Source organism: Atractosteus spatula, chromosome 16, assembly GCF_055471065.1.
Source record: "Atractosteus spatula isolate fAtrSpa1 chromosome 16, fAtrSpa1.hap1, whole genome shotgun sequence".
Lineage (NCBI taxonomy): Eukaryota > Metazoa > Chordata > Actinopteri > Semionotiformes > Lepisosteidae > Atractosteus > Atractosteus spatula.
Genome location: NC_142721.1, coordinates 7,994,215 through 8,010,274, shown reverse-complemented (window position 1 = coordinate 8,010,274; position 16,060 = coordinate 7,994,215). Strand labels below are relative to the sequence as shown.

The following is a 16,060-nucleotide window of genomic DNA, read 5'->3' as shown; positions in this document are numbered from 1 at the left end:
AATTAGGTTAAGAATGGCCAGCAAAAAAATAATTTAAAAGAATGAACATAGGCAGACATTTTTGTAAAGAATAGTAGACAAATTTCTGTCAGGTTTCAGAAGAGGATAGGGTCTCCTTTTGAACAAAAGGTTAAGGACCCTGTGAACCAAAAGCACAACCCAAGTCCTAATGACGTTAGCATTCCATTAAACAAGCATGTGCAATGCAAATGAACATTTCTACCTTATTACACGACCTGTTCAGTAGACCTGTGAAAACCTATACAGTAGAAAATGACATGGCACTTCAGATATACTCTCTTTTCTTGTTCAGAGCCATGGGGCACAGATTTCTTTGTGTATTGCAAACTGCTGTCAGCACCGGACATGCTTAAAGTTTTACCTAAATGGTCGTTTGACCCCAGAAAGGGCTTTACGGTGAACTGTGTTTTATCCTGTAGGTGTACACAGTGTTCGTTTTACAGGATATAAGGTGAAATACTGTGGACTGAGGGGGGCCATTTATTTTATGCCTGGAAAATGCACTCCCATATGTGTGAAACATTTGCCAAACTCTGTTCACCGCTCTCCCCTCCTTGGCCATTCCAAATTAGAAAAGTTGATTATACAACAATATAAATACTGCCACAGATGCCACAAAACGTCGAATGGCTGTGTCCTGTGGAGAGCCTGACACAAGACAGTGGCTGCATGTACCTTCCTCATGGTCTCCAGCTCCCTCTGCTTGTTCTCGTTAGCGGTCTGCAGATCCTTCATCCTCTGCTCCAGCTCCTCCTGCTCCGCCAGCAGTTTCTGCCTCAGTTCCTTCCGTTTCTGACGGGCTTCCTTGTGCGGGGCTGGGAGGCCCAGCTTCAGCAGGCTGATGCAGGTCTGAATGCCTGGGAGGGAAACCGAGAGGACGTCAGGGCGCAGCAACCCACTCTGTGACTCACAGCACCCCCCTCCCCTGTCCTAAAAGTGCCCCAGATAGAACGGTGGGACAGCTCGACACATCTTTTCGCTGCACAGGCATGACAAGTCTGCCTTGTTGCCTGGATCGTGATGAACAGTTCATTCACCACATAAAAATAAAACAGTAACATTTTTTGAGCCATGGTTGTGAGGTCAATAGCTTGGCTCAGAAGTTGCACACATGCTATTCCTGTGACTCATTTATATATCCTGATACATCCTGTTAATTCTTCAAGAGCTCAGAGACCTTCCTACATTTATCTTAACACCAGCAGCCTGACAGTGATGATCTCCCTTTATAACAACTGTCACATGCCTATTCCAGACTTCGCGTGATACAGATATAACAGAATGATTTATGACATGCTGCTTCGCACTGCAACAGAAATACTACAGAATATTTAGTCAAGCCCAGGAAATGTGGCTCAATGTTAAAGATAAATGTTCAAGCTTCTATTACAAAATGTCCTATTTCCTACCTTGAATCCATTCCTGCTTCTTCTTTTTATCAGATGCACTGATCTCAAAACTTTTGTCAGTGCATTTTATAATAAAGAGGCATTTCTTTCCCTCCTTGTCCGGTAATGACTGCAACAAGAAAATTATTGTATGTTTATTTACACCAGATTTCCTTTGGCTTAGGCCAATAAGTAATGAACAATGGTTAAGGGAAGCTGATGAACAAAGGGTGGGCAAGAATTTCAAAAACTCTGTTGATTAAGGATTGCTTATTATGAAGAAATGTTAGGCTATTACACAATGAGTAAGACCACTCCTACTTCAAATATGCCCTAACTTCCCATAATTTATGGTCTTGTGGGAAAGAAAAGAGACCAAAGCGATTCTTAGAATACAAAAGCTGATTTGCTTTTCTGATGCTGTTCCTTGTGCTGAGCAAAAATATCTCTGTTAAAGTATACTGCAAGAATGTAGTGATGTTTTTTTGTGTAAGATTTTGTAAGGGGAGGTCAAGAACAACAAATCCCCCAGATCGATTCCAGTCTTAATATCTCACCTGAAATCACCGAATGTTCATGAATACAGAATTTTTATATCTAGTACTTTCAGACTTTTTGAAGATCACTACAACTGGAAAAAAGATGGCCAGGCAGAAAAATGAAAAGATGGTTGTTGTTGCTCTTAGGAAAGACAAGTGAACCGCTGACCTCCACACAGCAGTTCCCATCCAGGGTAATATCCCCCTTCTTCTCCGTTAAATCTTCGCTCACGTAGTATGAAATAGCACTGGGGCGCAGCAGGAACCAGCGCTCTGTCCAGTTTTTCCGTTTGTGCCCTTTCTTCATCATGTAACCCTGCCGTGAAGAAAAAAAAAAAGTTTCTGGAAATATGCTCTCGCCAGATTCCATCGACAGCCAATCAAAACTTCCCACTCAATGACATCCAATCCGTTGCCTATGTCAATAGATCAGCACAGGACCACTGGCAAGGTGGGGGGGGGTGATCAAAATCAATAACGATCATGTACTGCAGAGGAGAGGTGCAACTAAAAGCAGGTTTGTTTTCTGTACTGTTTCTTAGATCCAAAAAATAACATTTACTGATGTAACAGCTGCTGTCAGGTCTTGATCTGGCAGTTACAAACTGAATAATCAAGTCTGTAGCTGAGTAGGGTTTAGCCTGTATGGGTAGCTTGGCTAGCTAGAGTTTGTAAAAAGAGATTTAGATAGAAAGTAGTTTTGCTACTTTAGAGATTCAAAGGGAAAACCAAACAACTAGCATTTTGCTAGCAGGGGGAAGTGTTGACTGACCAGCTGCTGATTCCCAACTTGCCATACTGTATATTGCTGACAATTTCAGACAGTGTCAGCTAGAACGAAAGAGGACATGGGGCTTATCTGTGGAAGGCCACTAAAGAAAGGCTAGAGCAAGCCAAACACATTAATGACTATATATAGATATTAAACAAAAAATACAAGAAGACATTCAACATGTTCTTCATGTCTGTGATTCGTGTAACATGTGAGTATCCCAAACGACTGACGGGTAAACTACAACTGTGAAAACTGCCCAAGAATCCAGTCACTCTATAAAAAGCTCAAGACAATGGTGGTGGAGCAGCAGAAACTGAGAGAGCAACATGAGACAGAGGAATGTGCAAATCCCACATTCAGGGGGAGATGCACCCTTATCAGAGCAGCAACACAGAGGAGCTGCTGGCATTTTGCTCCACTCCAGGACCTCAATACTAACAACCAAGACTTGGAAGCTGAAGGCAGCAGCTCCCAGGACACCACCATTGTAGATACTGAAATTCAGACACCAGTCACCACAATGTCAGGCAGTGCCAGTGACAGCAAAAACACAAGAACACATGTGGTGGTTGATGGAGACTCAAGAACAGTGCAAGTGAGTTATATAGTGAGGACCCCAAGTAAACAACAGCACACTGTCCTCCAGGAGACAAGGTGGATATCATTGTCCAAGGAGTGGGCAGGAGTCTAGCACAGGCAGAAAAGACCTTGTGGTTTAGGTTTTGATTAGGATCAAATTATTTGGCATAAGAACACTCTCTCAATTAAATGAAAGCAATCACAATTACACCATATACTGTATGCCCTATGTGGATCCACTACTCCTGCTGCTTGTTCAAAGCACTCTGACAAATCAAATAACACTTCTTCTTTTCATTCTTGAACTATGGGAAGACTATGTGGCAGCCAGTGTGAGGAGCCCGAAGGTCTAAGGTATAGATTTATTCACAATGAACCATAATGCACGGTGAATCACAAACCAGAGGATGTAGTGGAAACCAGTGAGACAATACATTTAAAACTGAGAACATGCAGCACAAAGGTGTGGTAGTCTAAGGCAAGTGACTCAGTGATGTTGTAGAAGCTCGTTTCTTTCAAGAAATATCTCATCTTGTCTAAATTAGATCCTCACACCAATTAGCTACTGCCTTCTAAAATGGATTGATGAGCTGAATGACTTCCCCACATTTGTAACAGTTATTATATTTTTATATCATTAAAGAGGAAGCACTCACTGAAGGCTGTTCTTTAAACCCTTTTTTATCTCTCCCATACAAAGGACCTTATTCATATTTCATTGTTCAGAGGTTAGCATTAAGGGACCGATTGAGAGGCACTATTTGAGTTTGTCTTGTCCCTCCTTCTGTTTTTATGCAAAATAAGGTGTGGACTTTTAATTAATGCAGTAATTAGCTAGAATGTCCCAATAGACAAAGATATTGCATTACATCTTTATCACAAAAACAAAAATAATCAAGAGCACCTTCTAGTACACAGTGTAATGTATGATTTTTCATCTTGAGAAAAAGCTGTGGTGAGTGGTAAAGTCCAGGAACGGTCTCTCCCTATATGTTTCATCTAACATAGGAAACAAGTCCTGTAATTTTTTCTTTAGCCATCTTATCTTAATACAGATTATTAGTATGGATTATTCTTATTTGTATTAACATACTGTACATCCAATGCATCAATACTACTATCTACCAAACAAGCATTTTATAGCACACTTTCACGGGAAGGTAATTTGTGAAAATCGACCACTAACACAGCACCTCAAACCAAACTACATTAAATAGCATCTGCCAGGTGCTTGTTTAAAACTGAACTGGAAATGTAAAGGGCAAAAAAATGCTGAGGGCAAGAGTCTGCAACAACTGTGAAAGAATTAGCCCGGGCAACTCTTTGGAAGTGCTTGAAACACATCGTTACTCTGCCCGCCAGATTTTCACAAAGTAGTTACTATTCCCATTATGTGAAAGTAAAGCAAGTTTTTGGAAAAGCAAACTGAAACAAGTGAGTTACTGAGCAGCTGCTCCAGGATAATAATTGACAAAAATATTAAAACATCAGGTTCTTGAAACAAAATCACAGTATGTACATTTCACAGAGAAATAAAAACTACCCTTCCTTTTAACTTGCTTTTTATGATTAGTTCCAGTACTTCATGATCGAGAATAACCAATAGTGTCTGTGCTACGATTTACGCCAAAGAACAAATGACACTGAGCCAATCAAGATTCCTCAATACAGGCCAAACGTAACCAGACCAAAGAGAAAATAACGAAGTCTGCAAATCATAAGAACCACCACTTTAGTAACAGTTGTCTAATTTATACAGAGAGAATTGTGAGATTATGATGCACAACATGGACAGAATCATTCAGTCGCGTAACAACCCTGAAGTGAAGTCTAGCGAAGTCTAGCTGTGAATCCTTGACTATTCTGTCTGCAAATCTGCAGCTGGCAGTGTCTGGCACTGTGAACACGGGACCATTTCAACCCATCCTATTCAACCATGGCCAAAAAAATTGAATGAGGAAGGTCTAAATGCTTGCCATTCATCCAGTGTGCAGCCACAAAATCAACAGCATTGATCATACCGAAATACCTCTGAAGACCTGACTGTTGCTATGATATTCTAAATTTGACAGCGACTTCTGCTCATTAATGTTTTAAAGTGAAAGGAAGGCTACTTTTGGAGAGCAGATTTTTTGTAGAAAAGGAGATTTTAAGTATTAATAAAACAGCCATATTAAAAATGAAATGGTACAGAATTCAGTGAACTGATACAGGAAAACATTTCTGTCTAGTTTTTTTTATTTTTCTTTGCATTCTTTTGAAATGTCCATATGCTATTAGCTGACAAGTCCTACATATCACTTGAAGGACAGCTATCACAGTTTCAATTTAATTTAACATCTCCCTGATCTTGTTAGGGGAGTATAAGTAAAGCACCTATAATTTTTCATCTTATGTTTATCATGTTAGCAACTGTGAACGACTAAACATCTGGCTTCCGTGCATCATAGTCAATAGTAACATCTCAGGCCATTATCATCGCAGTGACATCAATATTCCTCCTGAACAGTCTGAATGAACTGAACCTTCAGAAATTATTACAAGAGGACCTGTTCCAAGCTTTTCCAGCTTTCAACAGCATTACTGCTAAAAGACCCACTGGCACTTAAAGAATATGTCTCAATCCTAAGGGACTTTTTCTGGGGATAGAAATGTGTTGAAGTCAAAGTGTGAACTGTACAGCTGTTCCTATGGATCCAGAAGTTAATCCATTTTAAGTCATGTAAAGAGAAATGAACAGCCTGCTCTTCTAAAAACTAAGAAGCATATATGCATTCAAATCTAATGCAACCCAAAAGCAATAGAAAACACCCCTTAAATAGATCAAATTTAATTAGATAATTATTCTACATTAATTCTAAGATAATGTTATCATTCCTGCCATGTAAAATCAAAAGACTCACTTGTTTGAGCACGTCCATAATGAGCTCCTGGAAGACCTCAGTGATGCCCATGGAGAGGGTCTGCCTGTCCATTCCTTTACTGAATTGCCCTGTCCCAATCAGGTCGATCAGCTCCCAGGCTGTCAGGCACTGCTCCTTGCTGTTCAGCTGGGTCTTGTAGTCCTCGAACTTCTCCTCGATCCAACTCCCACCCATGGCATCCGTGAGCTTCCGTAGAAAGTACTCTATCTGTGTGAAGCAATGATGACAAAACACACACACACACGTTCAAGCCTGGGAACTGTTTCAGGATCCATACTTGACTAGGCTAGAAGCTGTCTTGCCCAGCTCTGCTGTCCCATTATGCACACAGCTACAGCAGGAAGGCTGCAGGTCCCAAGATCTGTCTCAAGAGCCTTTTTACTGCTAGGCTGCTAAAACCTGAACTGATTCAAAGACAAATCCTGACATGCAGACTCAACCTCCTCTTGTCCGCTGTTATTAAATCCTCTTAGCCCACTCTGTGATGTTTGCACATGTAAATGCAATTAATAAAAATGAATAATTGATTGATAGATTAACTGCCCTATTGAGTAATCCCCAGGTACAGTTTACGTGGGGCAATATCTTAAAAATGGAACAGAACTACAACAGTACATGAGTATGATTAAACTCCAGGCTTGAATACAGTCTTAGGAAGGTACAAAGGAGGCTGTTAACATCTGATTACAAAGAAGTGTTAGCAAGTGCTTCAGGAATATTTTTTTAAAAATTACTTCGGTTTCTAATTAAAGGTCAGATTCCTAGATATGACTGATGTTTTTAGCTGTTGATCCCTGTGGTTGTAATGCAGAAATACAGGTCTATATATCCCCAGGGGTCACAAAACAGCAGGAAGCAGCAAACTTCCTGTTCTATTACTATTACTGAACAAAATAGCAGATTCCAGAGTGTCATTGTTGGAGACCAAAGAGCAGAACACAGGCAATGTTTAGATGTTTCTACTACATAAAAATTGTAACTAGGCTAACTGTTAAAATGTTTAAAAATAAAGTACATAGCAGATGAAAATAAATAACTAAAAACAAAACTTTTGGTACAACAGAAAGTGGCTACAGGAGCAAAATAAATACAAGCTAAATTTTTTTAGGTACTAAATTCAAAATTTCACTTCAAATTATTTTTTCAGATATAATTTTCTTTTGAGATCAAATGAATCAACTATGCAGTGCAAACTGACAAACATGCCACGTTGGGTTTCAGAAACTCTGCTGCATCAGAAACAAGTATGTTTTTAAGTCGTATTTTTTTTCTTGTCTGCTGCAAACCCTATTACTTGAAAGGCTCTGAGCAACTACTGTGTCCACCATTTTGTCAACAAAAATGTCATGTGACCCATTGCATTCACAGTCCCAATCTTGTCTCCTAGCAACCTGAGTCATTTACCTCTTCTTCAGAAGACTGGGACAATGAAGGCTATTCCTGGGAGAGCCAACAAGGGGAGACCTTGTCCCTTGAAAATGGTTTTGTGTCAACACAGCTGAATGTTCTGTATCTCCCACCAGTTTATAACCCCTGCATGTTTTCCAGTTTTCAGCATTCTTTCTACAATTTAGTAGGCCTATACCTGTTGTCGTACTAAACCATACCAATTTTCCTTCTGGTATATAAAAGAATTTGATTAATGTCTTTATTTCATTATGAATCATGTTTGTCACCTGTCTCCTTGTTTTTCTAGTTGTAATGCATACTGCTGTATTGTCTAAAGCCTGAAGAGTTTCAGATACAAGGAACAGTTACAAATTAACTATTTTGAGGAAGCTATTCATGAACTGGGTATCCCCCTGGAATTTCTTTACACTGACTAGAACAGTTCAGTAGCCCTTATGCGAGCAGAAGGAACAAAAACGAAAGATTAATGAGCAGATAAAGAACAGATAAAAATAGCAATACTTAATGAACATATGAGATTGTGAAAAACAAAGCTGAGGAAATGAAAATCAGATTCCAGTCAAAGTAGAACAAAATGGACTTTGTACAATGGCCTATCACCGGTAAAGATTTTGTAATCTTTAAAACAGAATGCTGTAATCAATTGATATTTTAACATAATATAATCAGCAATAATTTTCATCTAATGTAGAATCTGACCCTTTATTAGAATTTATTTTAGGACAAAAACTCTGTTGACATTTCTTAGATTTCACAAAGGTATGGTAACTTTGTAAATTTACAGGAAATACACATAAACTATACAAAATAACACACACACACACTTGGGGGTCTCCAATCCTAATCCTGGAGGTCTCTAAAGCAGCAGCACCTGAAGAGCTGGGAAAAGCTGTTAAACTGGACCAATTAACCCAATAATGACCCAAATTACCCAAGTCTGTGTCCAATATAATGTATACATACTTGTAAAAACGAAATAGAAAAACACGAAGAACTGCTGTGTTTTTGGGACAATGAAGTATTTGATATTGAGTTAATCAAATTTCCTGTAGGGAGTGCCTCTCCTGTCGGTACTGTTCTCAGCTGTAGGTGGGTCAGTGGCTGAAAAAGGTCATTTAAATATATACCTGCAGGAAATCTCACCTCTTCAGTAACAATAACCAGAGGGTACTTGTCTTCAGAGAGAAAGTTAAAGATGCACCAGATTTTGAAGGCATCCTCATCTGTGATAAGCAAGTAGTTTTTAATGAGGTTTTTTCTTGCGCACAGAGTCCAGCACATCTTGTTGAAATCCAAACGATCAAAATTGTCCTGGACCTAAAGAAAAGACAGAGGCATCCAAAATTCAAACAAAGAAAGCATACTAATTACTAATATTACTCAGTGTACTGGAAAGATGATCAAGTCCCTGTGGCCTTCATTCTTCTTAAAAATGTATCCCTAGTCGTGATGTGGACTTACTAAATACAAAAATTAAAAAAACTTTGCTAGTTATCATTGTGGTATAACATTTACACATACAAAACACACGTTAACAGTTTATACCGGCTATTCAAAATATAATGCAAATCAAAAACTTGCTGCTTTAATGGTTTAAAGAACTCTTCCATTGTAGGTTATTCTTAAAATCTACAAATCATTGTATGTGATCCAAATGGCAGGTAACAAGGTCACAATTTATTGCCCTTCTATTATATGTGATAGCCATATAATTTCTGCCCAATGTGTATATGAAAAAAAAACATAAAAAGGCTACTGCATTTCGGTATTCACAAAATACAAGCAATAAACCAAGTTACACTCAGCTAAAAAGGATTAAGGAGACGGATAACTCTCTATGCACAATACAATGTTTTTTTATTAGGAAAGGTGGACTCTCTATAAATAAATCACCATCTTAAAAAGCATAGTGGATTACAAACACAATACATAGTATAGCCAAAATGCCTATTTTAAGCTTTTTTGTTTCAACCAAATTACTAGTAAGAGACTAGTAATCCCAATAATATGCAGAAGACACCAACTATTACATATTTTTCTGAAATGGCAGTTTGTTGTATTATTATACTATATATGTTTGATCACAAAACAAGCACATCGAAATGCAAGGTAACTCTGGTGAAATGTGCTTAGAGTCATTCGTAACAGAGTGGTCAATGGAATTCAAAACAGCTTGAGCCCATGGCGGAGGATGTATAAAAGCAAGCTAAATGAAAGTGAACGGAGGAATGTAAACAGTCAGTGTTGTTATAGCTTGTTGTAGCAGGGTATAACAAAGCATGGGGCTCTGCATGGAGATTTAACATTCATCATAAACTCCTAGATGTGTCTGGCATACAAATTTCTTTACCACATTAACGGAGGCTACTACCATGAGACAGAAACATTCTCTGCAAACGGTAAACTAATTAACATTGGTGTTTGTTATATTACCATGGAAACCCCTGGCACATTTACTGTACAAATCCCTACAGATTAGTGGCACATCTAATGCCAAGCCAGCAGGGTGGTGAAGAAAGAACAGAAATAGCTATTGATGTTGTGATATTCAGTTTAAAGTGAACTGCACTGAGACACACTCAGCAGTGAGTCACTGGTTTTATCCAAAAATAACAGTGTTAGGTCATTTTAGTTTGGAAACCAATGATCAGGCTGGTCCATCCTCCTCTGAGCTCAGTGAGATACTTACTTCCTTTATTCTCCCAAATGGAAAATGTACGTTGCAGGCAGGTAAAAGACAACACAATGCGAAATACATTTAACACAACATAAACCCATTAACAAATAAGAAACATACATGCACACATTTAGAAAAACACGGAGCGTAACAAAGCAAAACAAAAGCGAATACAAACAGTTATTTCAGTCCAGAGAATCACCTCATTGAAGCCTAAACAAAAATCTACTACACAGACAGGGAATGTTTTCTGTTTCTTGTTTCACAATCATTTTCTGATTATTATTTTTGGCCTGAAAATGGTGAAAAGCATGTTCAACAAGCCAAAGGCCTTTTCACTGGCTTCATGTAAAGCAGGTTTTACAACTTGAAAGAAAAACACAACAGGAGAGAGACTCGCATACCTTTAAACCCTTAAAAACGCAATCACTCTGAAAAGTGCATGTGATGCTATTCTTTACCAGAGAATTATGCAACATATACTGATGACCATAACAACTTGGAAAAGAAAGGTACTTGGTTTAAAAAAATACCACAATAAAAAAAAACTGTGTTTGAAGTTCCCTGAATAATATTCCAAGTATTAGGAGACTAGGTTACATACTGATACCACGTTTGACACCTGCTACACGTGCTGGCTCAATGAACTGAGTACTCCCCACTGCACTCATCAGCAGGGAGACAAAGAAAAAGAAATTAGGGCTACCTCTTCCTAAACACTGGTACACAAAATAATGCAGAAATCCTAAAACGTCTTGCCTGAAATATGCAAAGATTTATATTTCACCTAATTATCGCTAGGGACAGAGAACACAACTTAAAATGCAGAAGATAGCCATAGACGTGACCATAAAAGGCTATTCTTATCTGTCTAAACCTAACAAGCTGTCCCACGAATGTTAGAAGACTGACACAGTAGTCTATTTGGACACACAAGCACTGAGAACTAGTCGTTTACACACATACTGTGGACTGGAGAGTCTGAAAGGTGTAGAACAGTAATCTTCAGGAGTAAGGGGAGTGTATGGGGAAGGTATAGCTGATGGGATATCCCATGTTTGTGTGAAAGAATTTTTCTCACTTTTATTTTTGCAGCTTCCGTCAGCCACAAAACCTTACCCCCCCTCCACCACACACACACTCCCCTTGCTGTCCGTCTGGGACTCTCTCCATCTTTCTGCACTTAAACAATGGTGGCCTTGTTAAAGACCAAGGAGTACTTTCCTGCTTTAAAGAAATATTCAGTGCCATTCACAAGAGTAATGAGAGGAGGTGCAGTATAGATGGACATTATCAAAGGCACTAGCTGAATAAATGAGACTGTTTGATCTAGAAACCTAGACCCTTCTTTAAGTGCAGTGAAAAATAGAAACCAAAAACCAGAGGAAGCTGAGTTCTGAATGACTAACTCAAAACTCACGCCCTTGAGTTTTTTAAATATACTGGCAGACCTCAGGGGACTTGTCACAGTTTTCATATGCTAAATTAGTGGAAACAAAGGCTAAGCTCTAAACTGATTTTTCAGCAATCAAAAGAACAGTAAATGGAGTTCACAACAAACGTTCGGGAGGGGTTAGCAGTAGCCAAGTTCAAATGACCTCAGATGTGCTAAATCGTAATCATTCCAGACGTCATTTCCTCTGTTAAACAAAACAATAAATACTACATGCAAGACCCTGTCCTCCACCCCATCTCCACCTGCACAGCTCCCCCTTGGCCACTCAGCAGGAGAGACCCATCCTCCTCCCCCTACAGCCAGGGGGCTGGACCTCAGCAAAGCAGGTTAAACCAAATGACTCTGCCTAAAAATACACTGAAATTCCTGGATGGTGTTGTATTCACTGGGAATAACATTTACTGACTATAGAAAAAAATTGAACTACTTATACATCAAGTACCACAAACCTAAATTGCTTAATAAAAAGGCTTCATTAGTACAGACAGGTGTGTTGCCCCCCTTAAATATTATAGATCATAAAACAGTAATCTCTTAATTTCATTCACAACACTAAACAGTATTTTACAAAGTGTTTAAATGTGTTGAGAGTGCCTGAACTTTCAATTGTTAGGTTTTTAAGAGAAATCCTGCCGAACTTTAAGGGAAACAGAAATCCAAATATATTAATGGGAACAGTATAAGGAGATATTTGATAGCTCCAAACTGACACCATCCATAACTCAACACTGCATTACATCTTACGTCACATGGAGAACAAGGCATAGTGCATAGCAAAATAGGTTTAAAATCTGAATACATTAACCATTTCTGTTGTAAATAAAAAAATAATCTAAAATAAGAATCTCAGCTCAACTAAAGCAAGAAATCCATGCTTTTCAGGATACTGACTGGTAGGAAAGGCCAACACAGGAATTCACATTCTCCTGCAGACCATTCTCAGAAATGGGAATTCTTAAAAACCAGCAGAGTATTAAAAATCAACAGACCCGGGAGTTTGTGTTCTTTGCACATCACTTTCGTCTGACATGGAGCCGAGAGAGGCCAGCAAGGTTGTACTGTATGTGGACAGCAATGTCCCCACATGGTCTTATCTCTAGGTACACATTTTCAGGAACTTCCCTTTTTAAGCTGACGCAGTGCTCTTCGTGTGACGCTGCCTGCACAGCTGCCAGGCTCAAACGAGAAGGTGGCAGGCTGGGAGGTGTGTGACAATGAAGGCCCTGCTGTAAGGCCTGCTGCAAGGGTATCTTCAAGAGCTGCATGGCCACCAGTTCCCACGCTCACGTAAATGGCCTTTTCAAAATCTTTAGGTTTCTGGAGTATTTATAACACCAAACTCTCGAGATACAAATTATAGTAAAAGAGACACAGCAGGAAATAACTGTCTCATCGGTGCTGGGAAATACATAATGCATTCCTAATGCAGAGCAATAAACGACTGAAGAGATCCCTAAAGAGTTAGAACTATAATGAGGTTTTGCTAAAAGAAATAAAGTTACCGGACAGAGCTGCATTTATTTCTACACACATATAGAGGAAGCCAGACATTCCTTTAAAATCCACCTGGAGGTAACACCAGTTGAATTCTGGAGGTATTTTTTTTCAAGTAACTAACGATCATTGAGGGGGACTGGATGAGGAGGTTCTGCACTTGCTGACTGAACAAACAGCCAGGAAAGTCCTGTGAAGGCCAGATGCCGTACCACATTATTTTAGTGCAAACTGCAAAAGCCACAGAAGTTCCTGAAAAGTGATATTTTAATGGGCTTGGAGAAGCTACGGCAGCGCTGCGCGACAAGAAGAAAGCTTCAAAAGAGCGTGTGGGTGGGGAGCTGTAACTTTACCTTATCTAAAATGAACTTATTCAGGTAGGGCATGTACCCCTGATTGGAAACAGGCCCTTCGTCATCGTCCTTAAAATGCTCCTCCAGTGCCACGGGGTCATGAGGGATCTTCATCACTGTGCACAGATTGTGAGAGAGAACCTGAGAAGGAAAGAAACACAGTCAGAGAAACATTGTACCTGCAGCACCTTCAGAGTACAGCCACTCCCCCACAGATGCTTCTAGCCTAGCATGCGCTCTAATGATGGCTGACCTGTCTCGATCTTCGTCACAGCACAGTAAAGAACAGCCTGGCACACAAATGGAGGTGTGGTAAGGCATGACTCCAGCTGGGAAAGCGGCCTGACTCCAGGTTATGCCGCTGGGTAGCAGCCAAAGGACAGTTGTGGTCATTTGCGGCGCTCCTGCTCACTTCCCAGACAGTCACAGGACCCCTGGGAAGGGGAGTGCCTCGTGTCGAGCATGTCTCTTTGATAAAGAATGAATTTAAAAACTGACACCTACACTGAATCAATAAGGGGAATAAAACTCCAGGCTGACCATTAGAAAAATAATGGTATATCTGCTTTTAAAATCTAGCTGTATTAACCATTTCTAACCATTTATGCTATCACTTCAGAAATAGTCTATAATGAAGTGGACAATTTTAATCGGTGGATGTCTAGAACAGGACGAGTGCAAGGTTCAGCTAAAACCAGCAGTCTATGAAAGTCATGCAATCTTCCCAGTGCACTAGGCCAAGACAACCAGCTAATGCAAAGCAAAAGCACAGTGCAAGTACAGTGAACCAATGGCAGATCCATAATACAGAGCAAATCTGCTGTTGTATATTAGAGATTTCTTCAGTGCTAAAACAATGAAAATTTAGTGCCTGAAGATAAAAAAAGATTTTGTATCACAACACCTATGGAACAACATTGTTGCTTTAAATCCATTAATTTTGCTAAAAACAATGCTAAGTTCTATTCTTGAGCTATATTTTAAATATCCAAATATGTGTGCGTGAAAAAGAAGTGTGATTTATGGATTCTAAAAAGGCTTTTTCTTATTTATTCATCATCTTTCATATTGTAGAGTAGTAGAAAGTTTTAATTAGGCTAAGTGCACTGCAGTTTCAAACTCCCCCCCTAAATGTGTGCTTGTCATCAGAGTTTAGTCATGTCCCAGAACTATTTCACGCCTGGCTTGGCGGTTCTCCTTACTGCAGAAAAGGGTCTCAACCTGATCAGCATTTGTGCAATCAGGTGCAGCTGCCTTCAATGTATTAAACCGCAACACAGTTTGCAATAATAAAACTTAGAGTGACATAACAGACCAGCACCTCTGCAGCTAAGAAAATAAGATTTTCACATTCAAATTCAAACTACAGCTACCTCCTTTTTCTTCCAGTTTCAACAATATTCACCTTTAGTGGTGCAACATTCAATTCATTCCCACAACGTGGTTCCTTCAAATTGCCGAAACATAAAAGGATGTTTAAAAACAATTAAGAGGATGGTAAGGAGACACAGCCCAGTTATTCCTTACCCTTGTGGGGAGTGGAAGACAAAAACAGACCTATAACTACACTATTTGACTCATACATTTTTTTTTAAATGTAGATTGAATCCAAATGCAGTACACATTGTGAACACTATTCCAAGCATGTCGTGTTGAGTGAGAGTTACGAGAAAGCTGACGAAGCAAGCTGTCTCCCCACCCCACTGCCACAGACAGCCCCTTCCTGTTTGCAGCTTTATCAAGGCTGAGCACACAGATTGCTGTGGTTCAGACTGGTGCCAGTCAGTCAGGAAAACAACTCCTATCCTCTGCAAATAAGCCCTGCTCTGCTAGTCTGACACAGTGCAAGAGAGCCTTAGCAGGTCTCCGTGGAGACGTAGAACGTATGTTTTTTCATACGTACCATCATCAAAGGACCAAGAAAGCCTTTTAGTGTTTCTTGCTTATTTTTTAGGCATGACATAATATTGTAAATTTTGAATGTTCATGTCCAACAAAGGCACACTGAAATGTCTCTAGTTATTCTAAGAGAAAATACAAACACAGTTTGGGGCTACCAGTCTGCGAAATTCCAGTCTCTCTGCCTATGTGGCTATGTGGATCATCTATCTTGTGTGGATCCTAGCAGATCCAAGGATCTTCATCCAATAGTTTCAACCAAATATTTGGACAGCTTCTTCAAAATATAGGAACTATCTTTTGTCATTATAGAAATTTACAATACATTACTGGTTTCTGTGATAATACAGGGTATAAAGGTAGCTGTAACCTTCACCTTGCGACAGCACTGAGGCTGTTTTTTGATTAAATGTACTGCATATGTAACTTCAGAGTTTAGTTAATGGGAATGTTACGAAACACATCTGCAGATCTGCAAAGGCCAGACAAAAACAGCACGCCAAAGCATCTATGAACGTGTCAGAAAAATCGATAAAAAATACAAA

The 16,060-nt window shown here is 39.4% G+C and overlaps 1 protein-coding gene across 1 annotated transcript in view; it reads right to left on the bottom strand.

The window, feature by feature from the left end:
- Window positions 1-16,060, bottom strand: part of swap70b (switching B cell complex subunit SWAP70b) — a 34,363-nt gene that overhangs the window by 11,963 nt on the left and 6,340 nt on the right. Inside the window, exons 2-7 of the mRNA XM_088934912.1 lie at window positions 13,617-13,757; window positions 8,780-8,953; window positions 6,206-6,433; window positions 2,118-2,264; window positions 1,431-1,539; window positions 697-878 (exon numbers count right to left, since the gene is read on the bottom strand). Coding sequence (XP_088791038.1) covers window positions 697-878; window positions 1,431-1,539; window positions 2,118-2,264; window positions 6,206-6,433; window positions 8,780-8,953; window positions 13,617-13,757 — 981 coding nt within the window. The remainder of the gene's footprint in view (window positions 1-696; window positions 879-1,430; window positions 1,540-2,117; window positions 2,265-6,205; window positions 6,434-8,779; window positions 8,954-13,616; window positions 13,758-16,060) is intronic.